The sequence below is a fragment of the Phascolarctos cinereus genome, unplaced genomic scaffold (assembly GCF_003287225.1).
Source record: "Phascolarctos cinereus isolate Bilbo 61053 unplaced genomic scaffold, phaCin_HiC Scaffold_9;HRSCAF=440, whole genome shotgun sequence".
Taxonomy (NCBI): Eukaryota; Metazoa; Chordata; class Mammalia; order Diprotodontia; family Phascolarctidae; genus Phascolarctos; species Phascolarctos cinereus.
The window spans coordinates 7,911,412-7,926,837 of NW_027556402.1; the positions used below are offsets into that span (position 1 = coordinate 7,911,412).

At 40.7% G+C, this 15,426-nt stretch overlaps 1 protein-coding gene across 1 annotated transcript in view; it reads right to left on the reverse strand.

Moving 5' to 3' along the window:
- Positions 1–6,352: 6,352 nt before the first annotated feature.
- NDNF (neuron derived neurotrophic factor) overlaps positions 6,353–15,426 on the reverse strand; it is a 44,985-nt gene continuing 35,911 nt past the window's right edge. The window contains exons 3-4 of the mRNA XM_021008340.2: positions 12,865–12,989; positions 6,353–8,395 (exon numbers count right to left, since the gene is read on the reverse strand). Of these exons, the coding sequence (XP_020863999.1) occupies positions 6,999–8,395; positions 12,865–12,989 (1,522 nt within the window). The 3' untranslated portion in view covers positions 6,353–6,998. The remainder of the gene's footprint in view (positions 8,396–12,864; positions 12,990–15,426) is intronic.

Consider the following 15,426-nt stretch of genomic DNA (forward strand, 5'->3'; position numbering starts at 1 on the left):
AAATCTCATTGCACAGTAGTAAATTAGATATAGACTTGATAGTCATTTTTTTCTCATTATCAACACATTATTAATTTTTGAAGAATTTGATTTTTTTTTGTTTTTTTAGGCAGTTGGGGTTAAGTGACTTGCCCAGGGTCACACAGCTAGTAAGTGTCAAGTATTTGGTCTGAGGACAGATTTGAACTCAGGTACTCCTGACTTCAGGGCCGGTGCTCTATCCACTCGGCCACCTAGCCGCCCCTAATTTTCAAAGAATTTGAAAAAAAAAAGAAAGTCAATAGATTCATAAAATATCACTTAGGTTTATCCATGAGGTATTTATAAAACTCTAAAGAAGTCTTCTTCTGGCATTTAACCATAGTTATGGTTCTGTCAAATTCTATCTAGTCCAACCCAGTGGGAAAGGCTTTGAGTTCAGACCCAGGGATAGTCCAAATGTTATCCAAGAAGCAGGGAATTCCATTTGGAAAGGCTCATCCTCAGGTTGGCTGAATAAAGTACTCGTAAAGTACTGGAAGACCTGGGTTTGAATCTTCCCCTCAGACACTCATTAGCTTCATGACCCTGAATAAGTCACTTAAACTTTCTTAGCCTCAGTTTCTTCATCTGTAAAGTGGAGCTATCAATGGGCCACTATTTCAGGAAAAGCACTCTACTTATAACTGTCTGGTCTTTGCCTCCCACTTTCTAGATGTTTTGCCAGCACTCTGGGACTTCCACACCCAGTTCTCCCTTCACTAGTAGTCTTCAGACAATGGTTGGACGATCATTTGGTGGGGATATTGTAAAAGAGATTCTAAGTTGAATATTAGATTTAGATAGTCTCTTAGGTCACTTCTAACTCTGAGATTCTATGACTCTGTAATGAGGTTTTTCACACTTAGTTAGACTGTTCTTTGGGTAACAAATGTGAATTAAATCAACTTAATGTTTAGTATAGATTTATGGATTCAGTTTGAGGTAAGAGGTGTAGTGAGTATGGAGCAAGGCAATGAGGATGTCATTAGTGAAGTCAATGAAGCTCAGTCTTTGTAAGTGGTGAAGCAAATAGGAAACAAATAGGAAAAGAAATGTTAACTAAAATATTAATGAGCTCTGTCAAAATAATTTGCTTCCATTGATTAATTGCCAAAAAGCTAGAATTTTCAGTTACGAGATGTGTCTATGCAAAATATGGCCACTAGACATACAGACAAAAAGCACTGAGACACAAACATCCTATCCACTAAATGATGTGTGGAGTGTTCAGGGAGTACTAGCACCTCTGGCATGAGGGCTGCTCATCCACCTTTGGTGTCCACCTGCCACCAACTCTCACCTGTGGCTCCAAAAAGCTGTAGCGTGCACAGGGGCCACACCCTGGTAAAACAGTCTCAGCATATGGGCTTAATCAAAATGAGGTTAACCAAAAGGCCTCAGACCTCTCATTAACTTAGAAGGAAGTCTACTTCAAACATATGAAGACTTTCCCTTAGGTGGAATGGACAGATGAGAACTATTTGTTCCAATGGCTATGAAGAAGGAGGCTGAAGCAGGCACTGTGGAGTGCTTAGATCTTGGCCAGGCATCAAAGATGCTAAGGTCATCCACTGCATCCTGGGCCATCCCCATCTGTCCTGACTTTTGTCTTGCCGCCGGACTTCAATGACTCTGGGAGAAAGAGTGAGACTGAGGACTTTGTGCAACTCTGCCTCACTTAAATCCAATTCATGAGCAAGTCAAGACATCACCCCATAATGTCATTGGTCCTCATCAAAATGAAAGATGAACAGCACCCAGTTCTGGAACCATGAACCATATGAATAACTCTGTCATCGTTCCTGTGCCAAACCCTTTGGCCTCATTTGCCATCCTTTCTTTCCACAACAAAATGTTCTTCCCTGAGCACTACTCTTCTTTATGTGTTGTTTCTCCCATTAAAATGTAAACTACTTGAAGGCAGATTTCTTTTACTTTTGTAATTAAAGCACTTAGAATGGTGTTAAGAGTGTAGTAAGTGCTTAATAAATGTTTTTTTATGTATTCTTTTTCCCATTCATTCATTCATCCATCCATCCATCCATCCTTCCATCATTCATTCATTCATTCAGTAGTAGCATCTATCTCTCAGAGTTGATATGAAGATCAAATGATATATGGTATGGAAAATATTTTGCAAGCCTTAAGTGATTTTGTACATGTGAACTCTTATCATCATCATTATTATTGCTAAAGTATGTCTCTATACAACAATATTATAGCCAATGTAAAGTTCAGAATCTCACTTTGATGGAAAAAAATGGCTTGTTTCTGAGAAAAGTCTTAGAGCTAAATTATCTACATGTAGGGTAATTAGCTAGAATCAAGGCTTCTGCATTTTTATGCTCCTAGGATTTAGAATTCTAGAATTTGGAAACTAGAAGGGACCATGATCATCATGGCCAATGCTTTCATTTTACAAGGGAGAAAAATGACCTTGGGCATATCACTGTACTTCTTGGGCTTCTCAGGACTAGTTAGTAGTAGAGCATGGGCTAGAACTCATCGGGCAAGAGGTTATTCTTTTCCCAGGAGATGATATGGCCAAAAGTTCAGATTGGGAAAAAAGAGGCCTGATTCTCCAAAAGTTTATTATACCTAGAAAAGGCTCCTGGGGCAAGGTAGGAGAGCTTGGGCCATAGATCTGGAATTGGAAGGGTTCTTTGGGATCATCTAATCTGATTCTCACATTTTACAAGTAAAGAAACTCTGCTTAGAACAATTAAGTAACTTGCCCAGTGATACAGAGTTCCAGAATTAGGATTTAAGTTCAAGTCATCTGATTCTGAAGTCAATTCTCTTTCCACTGAACTTCAGCATGTGATAGGAAGACAATAAAAGGATTAAGGCATTACAATTAATCGTTCCCAAATAATTTCTTCTGTGTTTATCCACTTTAGTAACTCTGCCCCAATAGCATTCCAATTTAATAAATCCATTTCCAAGGGCATCAAGTACTTCAAACTCTTCACTAGAATAAAGCTCATTAAAGTGAAACCAGTCATGGCTCTCTTAGTCTCATTATGAGATATGCCATCAGCAGACGTTTCATGGACTTTTGGTATAGATTGTTGTTCAGTTATTTCAGACGTGTCCAACTCTTCATGACCCCATGTGGGGTTTTCTTGGCGAAGATACTGGAGTGGTTTGCCATTTCCTTCTTCAGTTCATTTTATAGATGAGGAAACTGAGGCAAAGAGGGTTAAAGGGACTTGCCCAGGATCACATAACTGGTAATTGTCTGAGGTCAGATTTGAACTCAGGAAAATGGGTCTTCCTGCCTCCAGACCCTGTGCTAAGCACCTCTAAAAATGAGATGCATAGTCAAGCATTATCTGAAGACCAACTTTGATAGTTTTATCAAGTTTCATCAATTCACCAATTTAGGTTCAGTTCCATTTGGTGTCATAGGATGAAGAAGACAGGATTTTGGGGAGCTGAAAGGGACTTTAGAAATGAAACAAACCTAGAAAATGAGACATAGAGAGGTGGAATGAATTGTTCACTAGTAAGTAAGAGAGCAGCAGGAATTATTAACAACTCATTTGACTTGAAATCTAGTGTTCCTTTCACTAAGGGAACATTCACTCATGTGGTGAGAGGGTCGATGCTACCTCATCAGATCTTAGCTTTCAAACCAATCCCCTTTTAATAGATGAGGAAACTGAGGCCCAGAGAGGTTAAGGGACTTACCCAACATCACTCAAGTAGTCAGTGTCAAAGCCAGAGAACTCAGGTCCTATTTACTTATTAAATCCATCAAACACTCCTAATTTTTCATTTTGTTGTTGTTTTCCATGGCCTATCTTTAAGAAAAGCCATCTTTTTAGAGTTGTTTTATTTCCTTTTGGGAAATATGACCAGATTTGTACACAAAGTCTCTAGAAAGTCACTGCTGTTTCAGACAATGTTCAATGACTTTTTGAAAGTTATTTAGTTCATAATAATTTTGTGAGACTTTAGAGAGTTCCATTACTATTGCCCTGATATTATAGTGAAGGAAGGAATCTGAAGTGAAGAAATAGATGTTACTAAAAGATATATTTGACTCCATCGTTTCCTTACTCAAAAGTTTTCAATGTCCTCCTATTAGAATAAAAAATTAAATTAAAAACCTTTAATCTGACATGGCTCCCAAATACCGCCCAAGTCTTACAATACATTCCTACTCTTCACACTCTTTCCATTTTCAGTCAGACTAACCTAATCCCTATTCTTGGACATGACATTCCATTTCCTACCTCCATGTTTAGGAACAGTCAGTGCCCTCCCTGCTCACCTCCACCTTGTAGAACTTCCTTCAAAGCCTAGTACAGGCACCATCTCCAACACAAGACATTTCTTCATCTCCCCAGTTTTTAAGTGCTCTTTTCCTCTTGGAATTACAATGAATTACTTTGTACTTATCTATATAGATGTCTATCCTTTCCAGCTTCCTAACCTCCAACCTTCAGTGAAGCCTCTTCAGAAAAAAAAGGGCCATTTTTTCCCTCTTCATTCCTATAAAAAAATGTTTTGCACATAGTAGGGCTTTAACAGATGGTTCCTTCACTGCATCAATCAAAGTTTCATAGCTAATACATAACAGAGGTCAGATTCAAAATCAATGTTTTTGATTGTGAAGGCCAAGGTCTTTCCCACTCTTCTACACTACTTTGCTTCCTTTGAGTGAAAGTGATGAATGACATTGATGATGGGGGGTTTTTTTTGTTGTTGTTGTTTTGTTTTCTGATCTTGGGCAAGCACCAACAGTCAGCTATCTCCAGTTTGTTATCTCTCCCATCATAGTGTATGTAGGTTGGGAACCAGACCTGACTGTACTGTGAGATTCTCACTCTGCCATATAATACGGCACCTGAAGGTACCATAAAATATTCACTCTACCATCCTACCTGTACTATAAGATACTCTACGACAGGGAAAATATAAGGCTGGGGGAGTGATTATATGATTAAAGATAATCATTCAAAGAGATGACCGTAATTCAGCATTTAGAATCAAGCAATATTACAGCTGGGAGAGACCTTAAAAATTATCGAGTATAACTACTTCATTTTACAGAGAAGGAATTTGAGTCCCAGAGATTGAAAAGACTTGTTTAAGATCACACAGCTAACTAATGCCAGAGCTGAGGCTGGAACCCAGGCAGCTAGGTGGCACAGCAGAGAGAACATGGGACCAGGAATTAGAAACAACTGCATTCAAATCCAGCTTTAGAAACTTCCTAGCTGTGTGAACCTGGGTAAGTCACTTCCTAACTTCACTTTCCTCATCTGTAAAATCGAGATAACAATAGCCCTCACTTCCCAAGGTTGTTGTGAAGATCAAATGAAATAATATTTGCAAAGTGCTTTTCAAACCTTGAAGTGCTAGACTAATGCTGTGTCGTTCAGTTGTTTTTTCAGTATGTGCAACTCTTCATGACCTCATTTGAGGTTTCCTTGGCAAAGATACTTGGGTAGTTTGCCATTTCCTTCAGCAGATCATTTTACAGCTGAGGAAACTGAGGCAAACAAAGTTAACTGACTTCCACAGGGTCACACAGCTAGTGTCTGAGGCCAGATTTGAACTCAGGAAGATGAGTCTTTTTTGAGTCTGGGCCCAGGGCTTTATCCACTGTGCCACCTAGCCGCTCCAAATGAATGCCCCATATTAATGTTAGCCATTATTAACTCCCAGTCTAATGACTTTTTTTCTCTATGCTATTTAGGATTCCTTATATGTGGGATCAACTGTGTGATTCCAGAATTTTCTTTTTCTATTACAAGGGCCTAAATATTGCCCACATCCTAATCTAGCTTCTAAAAAGTCACTCCAGAATTACAGTAAAATGTCATTTAAAAACAAAAGTAATAATGATTACTGCAATTTTCTCATTATTTAGCACAGGTTCAGTTGGAAGTGACAGAACTATTTTATCCAGAAATCAAAATAATCATTTTGCTAATCTTTAATTAAGCCAATGGAAACACCTTTGAACACCCATACGTTGTCCTTAAAGACAGATGTTTAGGATAGGATCCATTCTAAGCCCTGAGCAATATTTGTTTAATGTTTGTTGAGCTACCATGTCTGGTGGGCAGGTCTGGTCCTTTTAACAATTATTTAGAAGAGTTCTCAACTTCCACAGCAGCTGGCTTCTGTTCAATGTCAAATTACACATCTTAACAACTTTCGTTAATGCATCCATAACTGAGGGAGACTTAACATGCCTGTTCAACCAAAAGGAAAAGCTGTTTTAGGTGACACATTACAGAAAGGGCCAGAGTAGAAATTTCATTTCACCAGGAGGCTGTTTCTCCTGCCTAGAATACAATGAGAGAAGGAGGAATACATAATCTAAGATTTTTAATTTTATGTACAGGAATATAAGATATGTCAGCTTTGTACATGGTACAGCATTTAAACATCGAACCCAACCAGACAGGAATTTGGAATTGTGATGAAAGCTACCAGAGTACAGGCTGATATTAGGTTGGTAATTAGACATGGCAAGAATTTAATAGTTTGCAATCATAAAAACACCAACATTTAAAACAAGACTTTATAAAATAATTTACAGACAACCTAGGATCTACAGAGAGCATTTGCATTTGTGTGTGTGTATGCATCTAGAGAATGACATTTTTCAGGGTTTGAAGTAATAAGATAACTTAGAAGCAGTTCATGCAGTGTGAAAGCAAAGGATGGCAGGAGATTCTTTCCATGTTTCCTGCAGCTGTTGATGTAAACCAAGAGTCCAGTGAGGAGCTGGACCACCCAGTAATACATCTTCCAGATGCCATCCAGGAGCGCCTGGCCCAGTCCCATATGACAATGGCATAGGTAAACATAAATATACAAGTTGATATCTTTTCTTACACAGCACAAATGCAGGCCACAACTTCCCTCAGCTGTGTGATAGTCAATTGTTTACACATAAAGTAGGATACTGTTCCCCTTGACTTCCCTAAAGTTTATTTCTTGATGCCAAGTCACTAGCAGAATTTCCTTGTTTTCACAACTTTACTCAGATATTTCACTGAGTGCCCTCCGTGCCCAATGACATAAACATCAATAAGGTAAGATCGGCCAGGTTGGAGGCCTTTAATCGTTTCAGTGGTCACTGCCTTCTGTAAGTTTTGGCTGTGGAAATACTTACAGAGGACCTTCTCTGATTTCTTTCTCGTTTCTGGCCCTAGGCACTGGTTCTGTTCTCTTTTCTTCTGGTTTTCATTGTAGTTAGCGTCCACTTCCTTTCTATAGATGCAAAACTTGTTTCTGTCCTGGGTGCCCAACCAGGCCACTGTGGCTGAAGAACATGTGCGAAGCTTGTCGAAGGCCTTTATTCTTGTGTCTTCAGGAAGGGAGGGGAATGACTGCTTATGGAGCCGTGTGGTCGCCAGGATCTTCAGCATGGAGGCCCCCTTCTTGTTGCCCTTCAGCTTAAGGAGATACTTGGCTTTCGGTTTCCCCCGAAGCTGAAACTGATGGACGCCTTCCACATTCTGGGACAAAAGAAGCTTCCCGTCTCGCCTGACCTGGATCTGAATCATGTCCAGGCAGGAGTGGACAAAGAAGGCGACTTTCTGATGGGACGAGACAGGAGCAAACCGGAGAAACTTGGTGCCCTTTCTCTTCAGGAACACGTCAGTGACTTTCCCATCTTTGAGGTCCACTGTCTTCTGCCTGGCTTCCTCTTTGGTTCTGGCAAAGGTGCCGATGTACGCAGTGCTTGTGTTGCTGGGCACTTTGACCACAAACACATCAAAATAATACTGCGTGTCCGGTTTCAGGTCAGACACTGTATAGATATTCTTGTTCCCAATGCAGATCTTCTGAATGTCCACCTTGGCCTTGGAATAGACATGCCGCCCCATTTTGGGAACCGGCTTGCCTGAGAAGCCCCGCTCTCTGCCAGGACCATTTTCTGAAGGAAATCCAAAGTGGGCAAAGTCAAAGGGGCTGAAGTCCAGGCCAGGCTTGGGCGCCATCATAAAGGCGTCGTCAGCAGTCATCTTGGCCTCTACGGCACAGAGACTCTTGAAGTTGTGCTCTCTGTTGATGACTACACAATACTGAATGGGCTGTTTCAGCAGCGAGGCCGTGGGGCTGGGTTTCCACACCAAAGTCACCGTGGTGTGCCCCAGAGACGTAACATCCACTCGTGGGTCATAGGGCAACTCAGGGTAGGGCTGGTCAGACTCTGGTGTAGTGGTGGCATAGACTTTAAAATGGGTATCCTTCTCAGTGGAAAGAAGCTCCAATTGGTACAAGCCAGATGGCGAACTTGAAGACAAAAAAGATTCCACGTCATTTCCTTTGTAGGAGAATAACTCGGTGCTATCCTCATGAATTATCTGCTGCTTCTGCTGCTCAAGTGGCTCGGGATCACCTAGAAAAGACAAGCAGAGACATATTTTAAAAGGCAGGTTGGCTCATGCCTCTTACTGGACAACATGAATTGTCCCTATTTGGCAGCTAATAGGAAGGCAAATATATGAAAAGAAAAAAATAGCTGAAGCCTAGCACAATGAACTTGGGTTTAGACCCCAGCTCTGGCATGCAGGGCCTGAGTGACTTTGACCAAGTCACTTGATTTTATTTGACTCAATTCACTGCTCTTCAAAATGAAGGGAATTGGACAAAATGATCCTTACCACTCCTTTCCAGTTCTAAACTCTAATGATTTGTTTGCAAACATTGGCAAACTATAACTCTCAGGCCAAATCTGGCCCACAGCCTTTTTTTGGACAGCCTGGGATTTCAGAATGTTTTTACACAGATGCTTAATATATGCATCAACTTCTGTGGGAAAGGCTCCAGGAGGAGCTAATGGAAGCCAAGGAGCACAGGCTGGAAGCTGCAGGTTGATCATGCCTTGTTTTGTAACGAAAATCAATTTATTTATTAAGACAGATGATTGATAGATAGATGTTATTTTTCAGTCATGCCTGACTCTTCATGACCCCATTTTGGGCTTTTCTTGGCAGAGATACTGAAGGGGTTGGCCATTTCCTTCTCCAGCTCATTTTTACAGATGATTAACTGAGGCAAACAGGGTTAAGTGACTTTGCCCAGGTCACACAAATAGAAAGAGTCTGAGGCCAGATTTGAGCTCATGAGTATGGGTCTTCCTGATTCCAAGCCCAGTGTTCTATCCACTGTACCACCTAGCTGTCCCAAATGATAAGTGTGTGTGTGTGTGTGTGTGTGTGTGTGTGTGTGTGTGTGTGTGTGTGAGAGAGAGAGAGAGAGAGAGAGAGAGAGAGAGAGAGAGAGAGAGAGAGAGAGAGAGAGCAGCTAGATGGCACAGTAAATAGATCACTGGACTTGGAGCTAAGAAAACCTAAGTTTAAATTCTCTCTACAACACTTACTTAGCTGTTTGACCCTTGGAAGTTATTTGTTCTCACTCAGCCTCACTTTCCTCATCTGTAAAATGGGGGGAAATCATAGCACCTACCTCACAGGATCAAATGAAATAAACTATGTAAGAGTCAAGTTGCTATGTCAATACTATTTATTAAGCAATCACTTAGTTCATGAAATGTCTATGGATTAGATTTGAAGACAAAATTCAAACCATAGAATCTCTGATTTCAAAGGGAGCTCAGAGGATAAACTTGTACATGAATCAGATTTTCCTCCTAGATAAGTGGTCAATTCTGGGGTATGATGCAGGTGATATGCCAGCAAATAAGACTGATAAGGAGATGTGAGACAGATTGGAGGAGAACCAGGAGAAAGGTCATGAAAACTCAGAGGAGAGAGGATATCCAGAATGAGAAAATAATAAACAGTGTCAAATGTCTCAGAGAGGTCAAGAAGGTCAAGGATTGGGAAAAAGCCATTGGGTTCAGTAATGAAGAGATCCCTGGTTATCTTGGACGGAGTAATTTCAACCAAACAATAAGGTCAGAGGCCAGAGAACAAAGAGGTTGAAAGAGACTAAGAGGAGAGAAAGTAGAGACAGCTTTGTCAAGAAGGGGAGATAGGGTAGTGTGCTGGTTTCCATGGATGTCTGGATCAAGTAAGGGCCGTGTTTTTGTTGCTGTTTGTTTTGTTTTTTAAGGATGGAATAAATATGGGTGTGTTTGTAGACAGGAGAGAGACTGAAGATGGGAAGGGGCATTGATAGAAAAAGCAATATATTGGTGAGGATAAGAAGGAAGAGGATCACATGTGCATGGAGACGGCTTTGTCTTTGTGAGCAGAGACAAGAGCGAAGGAGAAGCGATGCAAGATGTAGGAGGGATGGGACATGAGGAGGAGGGGATGAGGCCTCTTGGAGAATGGCCTTAATTTTTACAGGGAAGTAGGGTTGTGGTCCTTAGCTCTGACAGGGGTAGGAGAGGTATTCTAGGAAACTGGAAGAAAACAAGAGGGTTTAGAACAGCCATTGCAGCGGTGGGGAGTAAATCAATTAGGTACAAGATGAAAAGTTGCTCTGTTGCAGTGAGGGCCCATTTGAGATTAGAAATCATAAATTTGTAGTTGACTCAGCATACACACACACACACACACACACACACACACACACTCATCCTTGTCGGGTCATATGTAGCAAAGTTGCATGGTCAGAGAAGGAAATAATCTAATCCCTTCATCTGTGGCGACCTACTGCCCACCCTGGAGAACTGGATACTATAAGTTGATAGTATTAATCTTTAGGCTATATCACATTTATAAATTTGTATAACCAATTTACAGAATTAATGAAGGAATGGAGGATAGAGATTGAACCTATGGTTTCATTGACAAAGGTAACTACAAGATGAAGGAAGGCCTTCTGCTCATGGTGCTTGGCATTGACTGCAACTTTTGTTCTTAGAAAATATATTAATAGAGCAATGAGAAATTAAGTGATTTACCAAGAGTCCCACAGCTAACACGTGTTAGAAGCAGTACTTCTAACTGATAATGATGACTATAACCAATTGAAGATGGTCCCTGTCTTTCAGAAAGATAGACATCACAATATCCTGCAAGAGCTGTGAATCTGTAAGTTGTTCCAAACATTCATAACATCACTTGGAATTGGGTGAACAAAGTGAATACAATGTCAAATTATGACCCACGGATTTCACTGCTAAGCATATGCTACCAAGAGAGCAAAGACAAGACCTAAAGGTCCCACATATGCCAAAATAGGAGCAGCTAGTGCTGCAGTGATAGAGGGCTGGGCCTGGAGTCAGGAAGACTCATCTTCCTGAGTTCAGATCTGGCCTCAGACACTGACTAGCTGTGTGATCCTGAGCAAATTACTTAACACTGTTTGCCTCAGTTTCCTCATCTGTAAAATGAGCTAGAGAAGGAATGGCAAACTACTCTAGTGTCTTTGCCAAGAAAACTCTAATGGGGCCATGAAGAGTTGGACATGGCTGAATAACAAATATACCAAAATATTCATAGTAGTACTTTTTGTGTTTGCAAAGAATTAGAAACAAGATTGATGTTTCTAGATTGGAGAATGTCTAAATAAAATGTGGTACACAAATATAATGGAATATATGTGTGCTATGAGAAATTATGGAAACAAAACAAAGTCTTCCCGTAGTTGCAGGGAGCAGTAAATTCTCACAGAAGCATAAGTGACCTAGAGGAAGAGGAACAACCCAGATATGCTCGATGCAGAAGAAGAGGCCCGCAAGGCAGTAGCCAAAGTCACAGCCAAAGTCGAGGCAGGAGCTTGCAAGGCTGAAGCCAAGGTCTGTAAGGCCAAGGCTGCTCCTATGCCCCAAGGGACAGGCGGCACTTTGCTGCTGGATAGCAGTTAACTAGGAACCCTTATTGTCTCAAGAGACTCTACCATAAGTGGATCAAGCCACTCACTGGCACGTGCATGAGCACCAAAGCAGAAAGAAATCAACATTCTTTCTACATCCATGAAACCTACGAAACCTATAGAAGAGGACAAAATGTGGTGGCACGTACACTTGCTTGGTATCAGCCGGTACTCAGATAATATGAACTTCTCTGATCTTAAGGAAGAGAAAGCCCAGCTGCCTCCAGACAAATGAAGGTCACCTCACATTTTGTCCCTGAGTCACTCCATCCCACTAGCCATTCTATTTCAATCTTTTACAATTTCAAGAAATGCCTCTTCATGAGCTAATGAGCACTGAGCACACCTGGGCATGCAGAGATAGAAACCTCACAAAGACTCTGCTCCTAATCAATACCATGACCAACTTTGATTCCAGAGAACTAAGTAGAGATGAAGAAGAACATTGCCTACCTCCTGACAGAAGGGAGCGCGGAGCTCAATGCAACCAATGAAACATTCAATTTGGGCCATGACCTAAGTGGGCATTTTATCCAATCAAAGATATTGGTTTTAAGGGATTGGTTTCCTTTTTTTTTTCTTTTGAAGAAAAGGGAGGTAAGGAAGGAGGAGGGAAAATCAAATTTTGTTCATTGGAAAAATAAAATGGAATCTGCTTTAAAAAACAAAATGATGAAAACAAAGAAAGAGGCTATCAATGGACAACACAGACAGTCCTGTCATCTTTCAGATTCAGAAAAGCATGCGAAGACTCCTATGAAATGGCCGAGATTGAAGTAATGTATATGCATGCTCACATATATGCATATTAATATACATATATGTACATATATTCTTGTGTGTGTATATATGTATGTGTGTGTGTGTGTGTGTGTGTGTGTGTGTGTGTGTATATATTTTAAAGAGAGAGCAGAAAGTCCCTCTTTATCCCTGGAGTGCTGACCAGAATTTTCCAAATCCAGTGGTCGCTGATGTTTTATCAGAGAGCCAAGTGCACTGCCTTCCTCTTAATGGGATGCTGGTGGCTCAAGGTCCATCCAGGGAAGGAAGAGTAGCAGAATGTCTCTTCTTCCTCACCTGAGCTTTCTCCACTGACTTCCTCAGGCAGCTCTTGCAGGCTCAGCTTCCATTCCAAAGGTGCATCACATGGTGTTACTGTAACAGATAGAGGGGTGTTGTCTTCTTCAACTACAAAGAAATACCTGGGGCAGAGGGAGAAATAAATTAATAAGCATTTACTAAGCACCTTCTATTTGACAGGCACTATATACTAATACAATGAATGAAACCATCCCTATTTGCAAGGAACATACACTGTAAGACTTTGCCACGGAATGAAAGTGGAAGATAATGGGTGGTCGGCCCATGTTCCCAATGGCATCCCTTCAGTATCAAGAGAGTGAAGAAGGCCCTTATCAAACTAGATGGAGCCCCTTTGGCAAATTTGTGACAGGCCATGGATGGGAGTCCCTAGGATGTGAAGGCGTATATGGGTTACAACCTTGTCTTTGGCAGTCATGACCACTTGGATGGGATTACAGATGCAGCAAGTATGACATTGATAGCTTCAGCTTCGAAGTAACCTCCCTGGCTTCTGCCAATAAACCAATAAAGCAGGCACACTAAGCTTGACTACCTCTAAATAACTGGTAACTTAGACAAAGTAGGTCTTGTATTTGCAAACTGATCCCGGGTTAAGAGCTCAGCCAGGTCCAGGACTCATTATCAGAGGTACTGCTCAGCAGAGACTGCATGGTTCAGTGGAGAGATCACTGGATCCGGGTTCAGATTCAACCTCTATTTTGGTCTGGGGATGATGGACACATCACAAGCTCTCTGAGCCTCATTGACTTATCTGTAAGATGGGTATGATGGTGAATGACATTGAGATGCAGGGAAAGAGTTTTGTGAACTTTAAAGTATTATGCAGATGTCACCTTATTATATTAGGCTGTTTCTTCTCCATGAAGGCGGTGAGCTTGAAGGTATTATTAGAAAACACTGCAATTGAAAATTTTTATAGCTACCCAATTAGAAAATAGTGTTAGTCTAACAATGCAGTTCTCAAATTCCTGTTCGCTTTTGGCAAAAGGTAAAGGGCAAACCCAACTCAAAACAACAAGCAACTCAATTATATGTTAACACTGTTTTTTTGTTTTTAATATTTTTTTTAATGAGTGATTTTCTCAGTGTGGAAGCTCCCTCCACTGATGCAGATAGCAGCCCATCTCCCACCTAAATCATCCATGTTTAGAGCTGGAAGAGACCTCAAAGGCTATCTAGTCCAATCATTTCATGTTAGAGATGAGGAACATAAGCCCCCCGGAGGTGAAGTGTGACTTTTGTTCAATGACACACAGCAGTCAGCATTAGAGTTTGAGCAGACTGGTATAATGAATAGAGTGTTGAACTTATAGGCAAGAAAGCCTGCATTCAAATTTCACCTCTGATACAAGATGTGTGACTTTGGGCAAGTTGTTTGACTTGTCTGTACCTCAGTTTCCATACTTGCAAAATACTGGATTCGGTGACGTCCAAGTTCCTTCCAGTTCCACATCTATGCTGCTACCCTGTCTGCCGTCATGGGGCACCATATGTCAGAGAGGACAATAATGGGTACTATTGAAAATATAAAACTGTTCTCCCTATAGCAAAGAAAGTTAAATTGAATTCTTCTTTATGACTATGACTATGCATTATTGTTACATGGGTTTGACTTTTCTTCTTTTATAATTGAGGAAGACTTGGAGGAGAAAACATGCATATTAATTAAAAACATTCAAAGTTTAAAAGCTATGCTATGAGCCTCAGATTCTTATGCCCAGCTCACAGATGGCAAAACTGAGGAAGAAGAGCCTTCAATTCCACCCTTATTTTATGCCAATTCCATAGAAATAGGAGAAGGCACATCATCTCTCTACCTTTAGCCCTATTACCCATCAGCTCTATGAAAATGCAGTCTCTAGACAGTAACAATGGGATTGAGTTTTTTCTTGCAGCCTAGAAGCAGATTTAAGAAAGAAATTGGTGAAATGGACTCAGCATTGAAGACGCAGAGTCTTTCTAGCTCACTGGAACTGTCAGAATCCTAGAATGACCTTTGAGGGTTCAAGGTCAAGTTTATGACCTGCTAAGGCACTGGCAAAGGAGGTTCAGGGATTTCAGAAGAGAGATCTCTGTAGAACAAAGGTACACATTTGGCCAAATCACAAACTGCTACAACTCTCACTCCCTTGGACCATCTATTTTATACTTGACTAGCCTCATGTTAAAAAAAAAAATAGAATGAGGAAATGAGGAAGCTGTAGCCCTCTTAGCTGATTTTTCCCAGTGGGACCCTGGACCAGGAACCCATAAATTCTGTCTGGGAGGTAAAGAACTCTCAAGCTTTTCACAACTTGCTGTCTAAGCTCATACCACTACATAAATTGAAACATTTCATCACATGTCATTACAGAGCTCCTAAGAAAGAACCATTTTTCTTTTTTCAATAAAGAGGCATCATATATCAATGATAACAACAGCTAACATTATATAAGTTTAAAATTTGCAGAGTACTATTAAAATGTCTTATTTGAGCCTCAAAATAATCCTAGGAGGTAGATCTTATTATTATTCCCATTTTACAGTTGAAGAAAC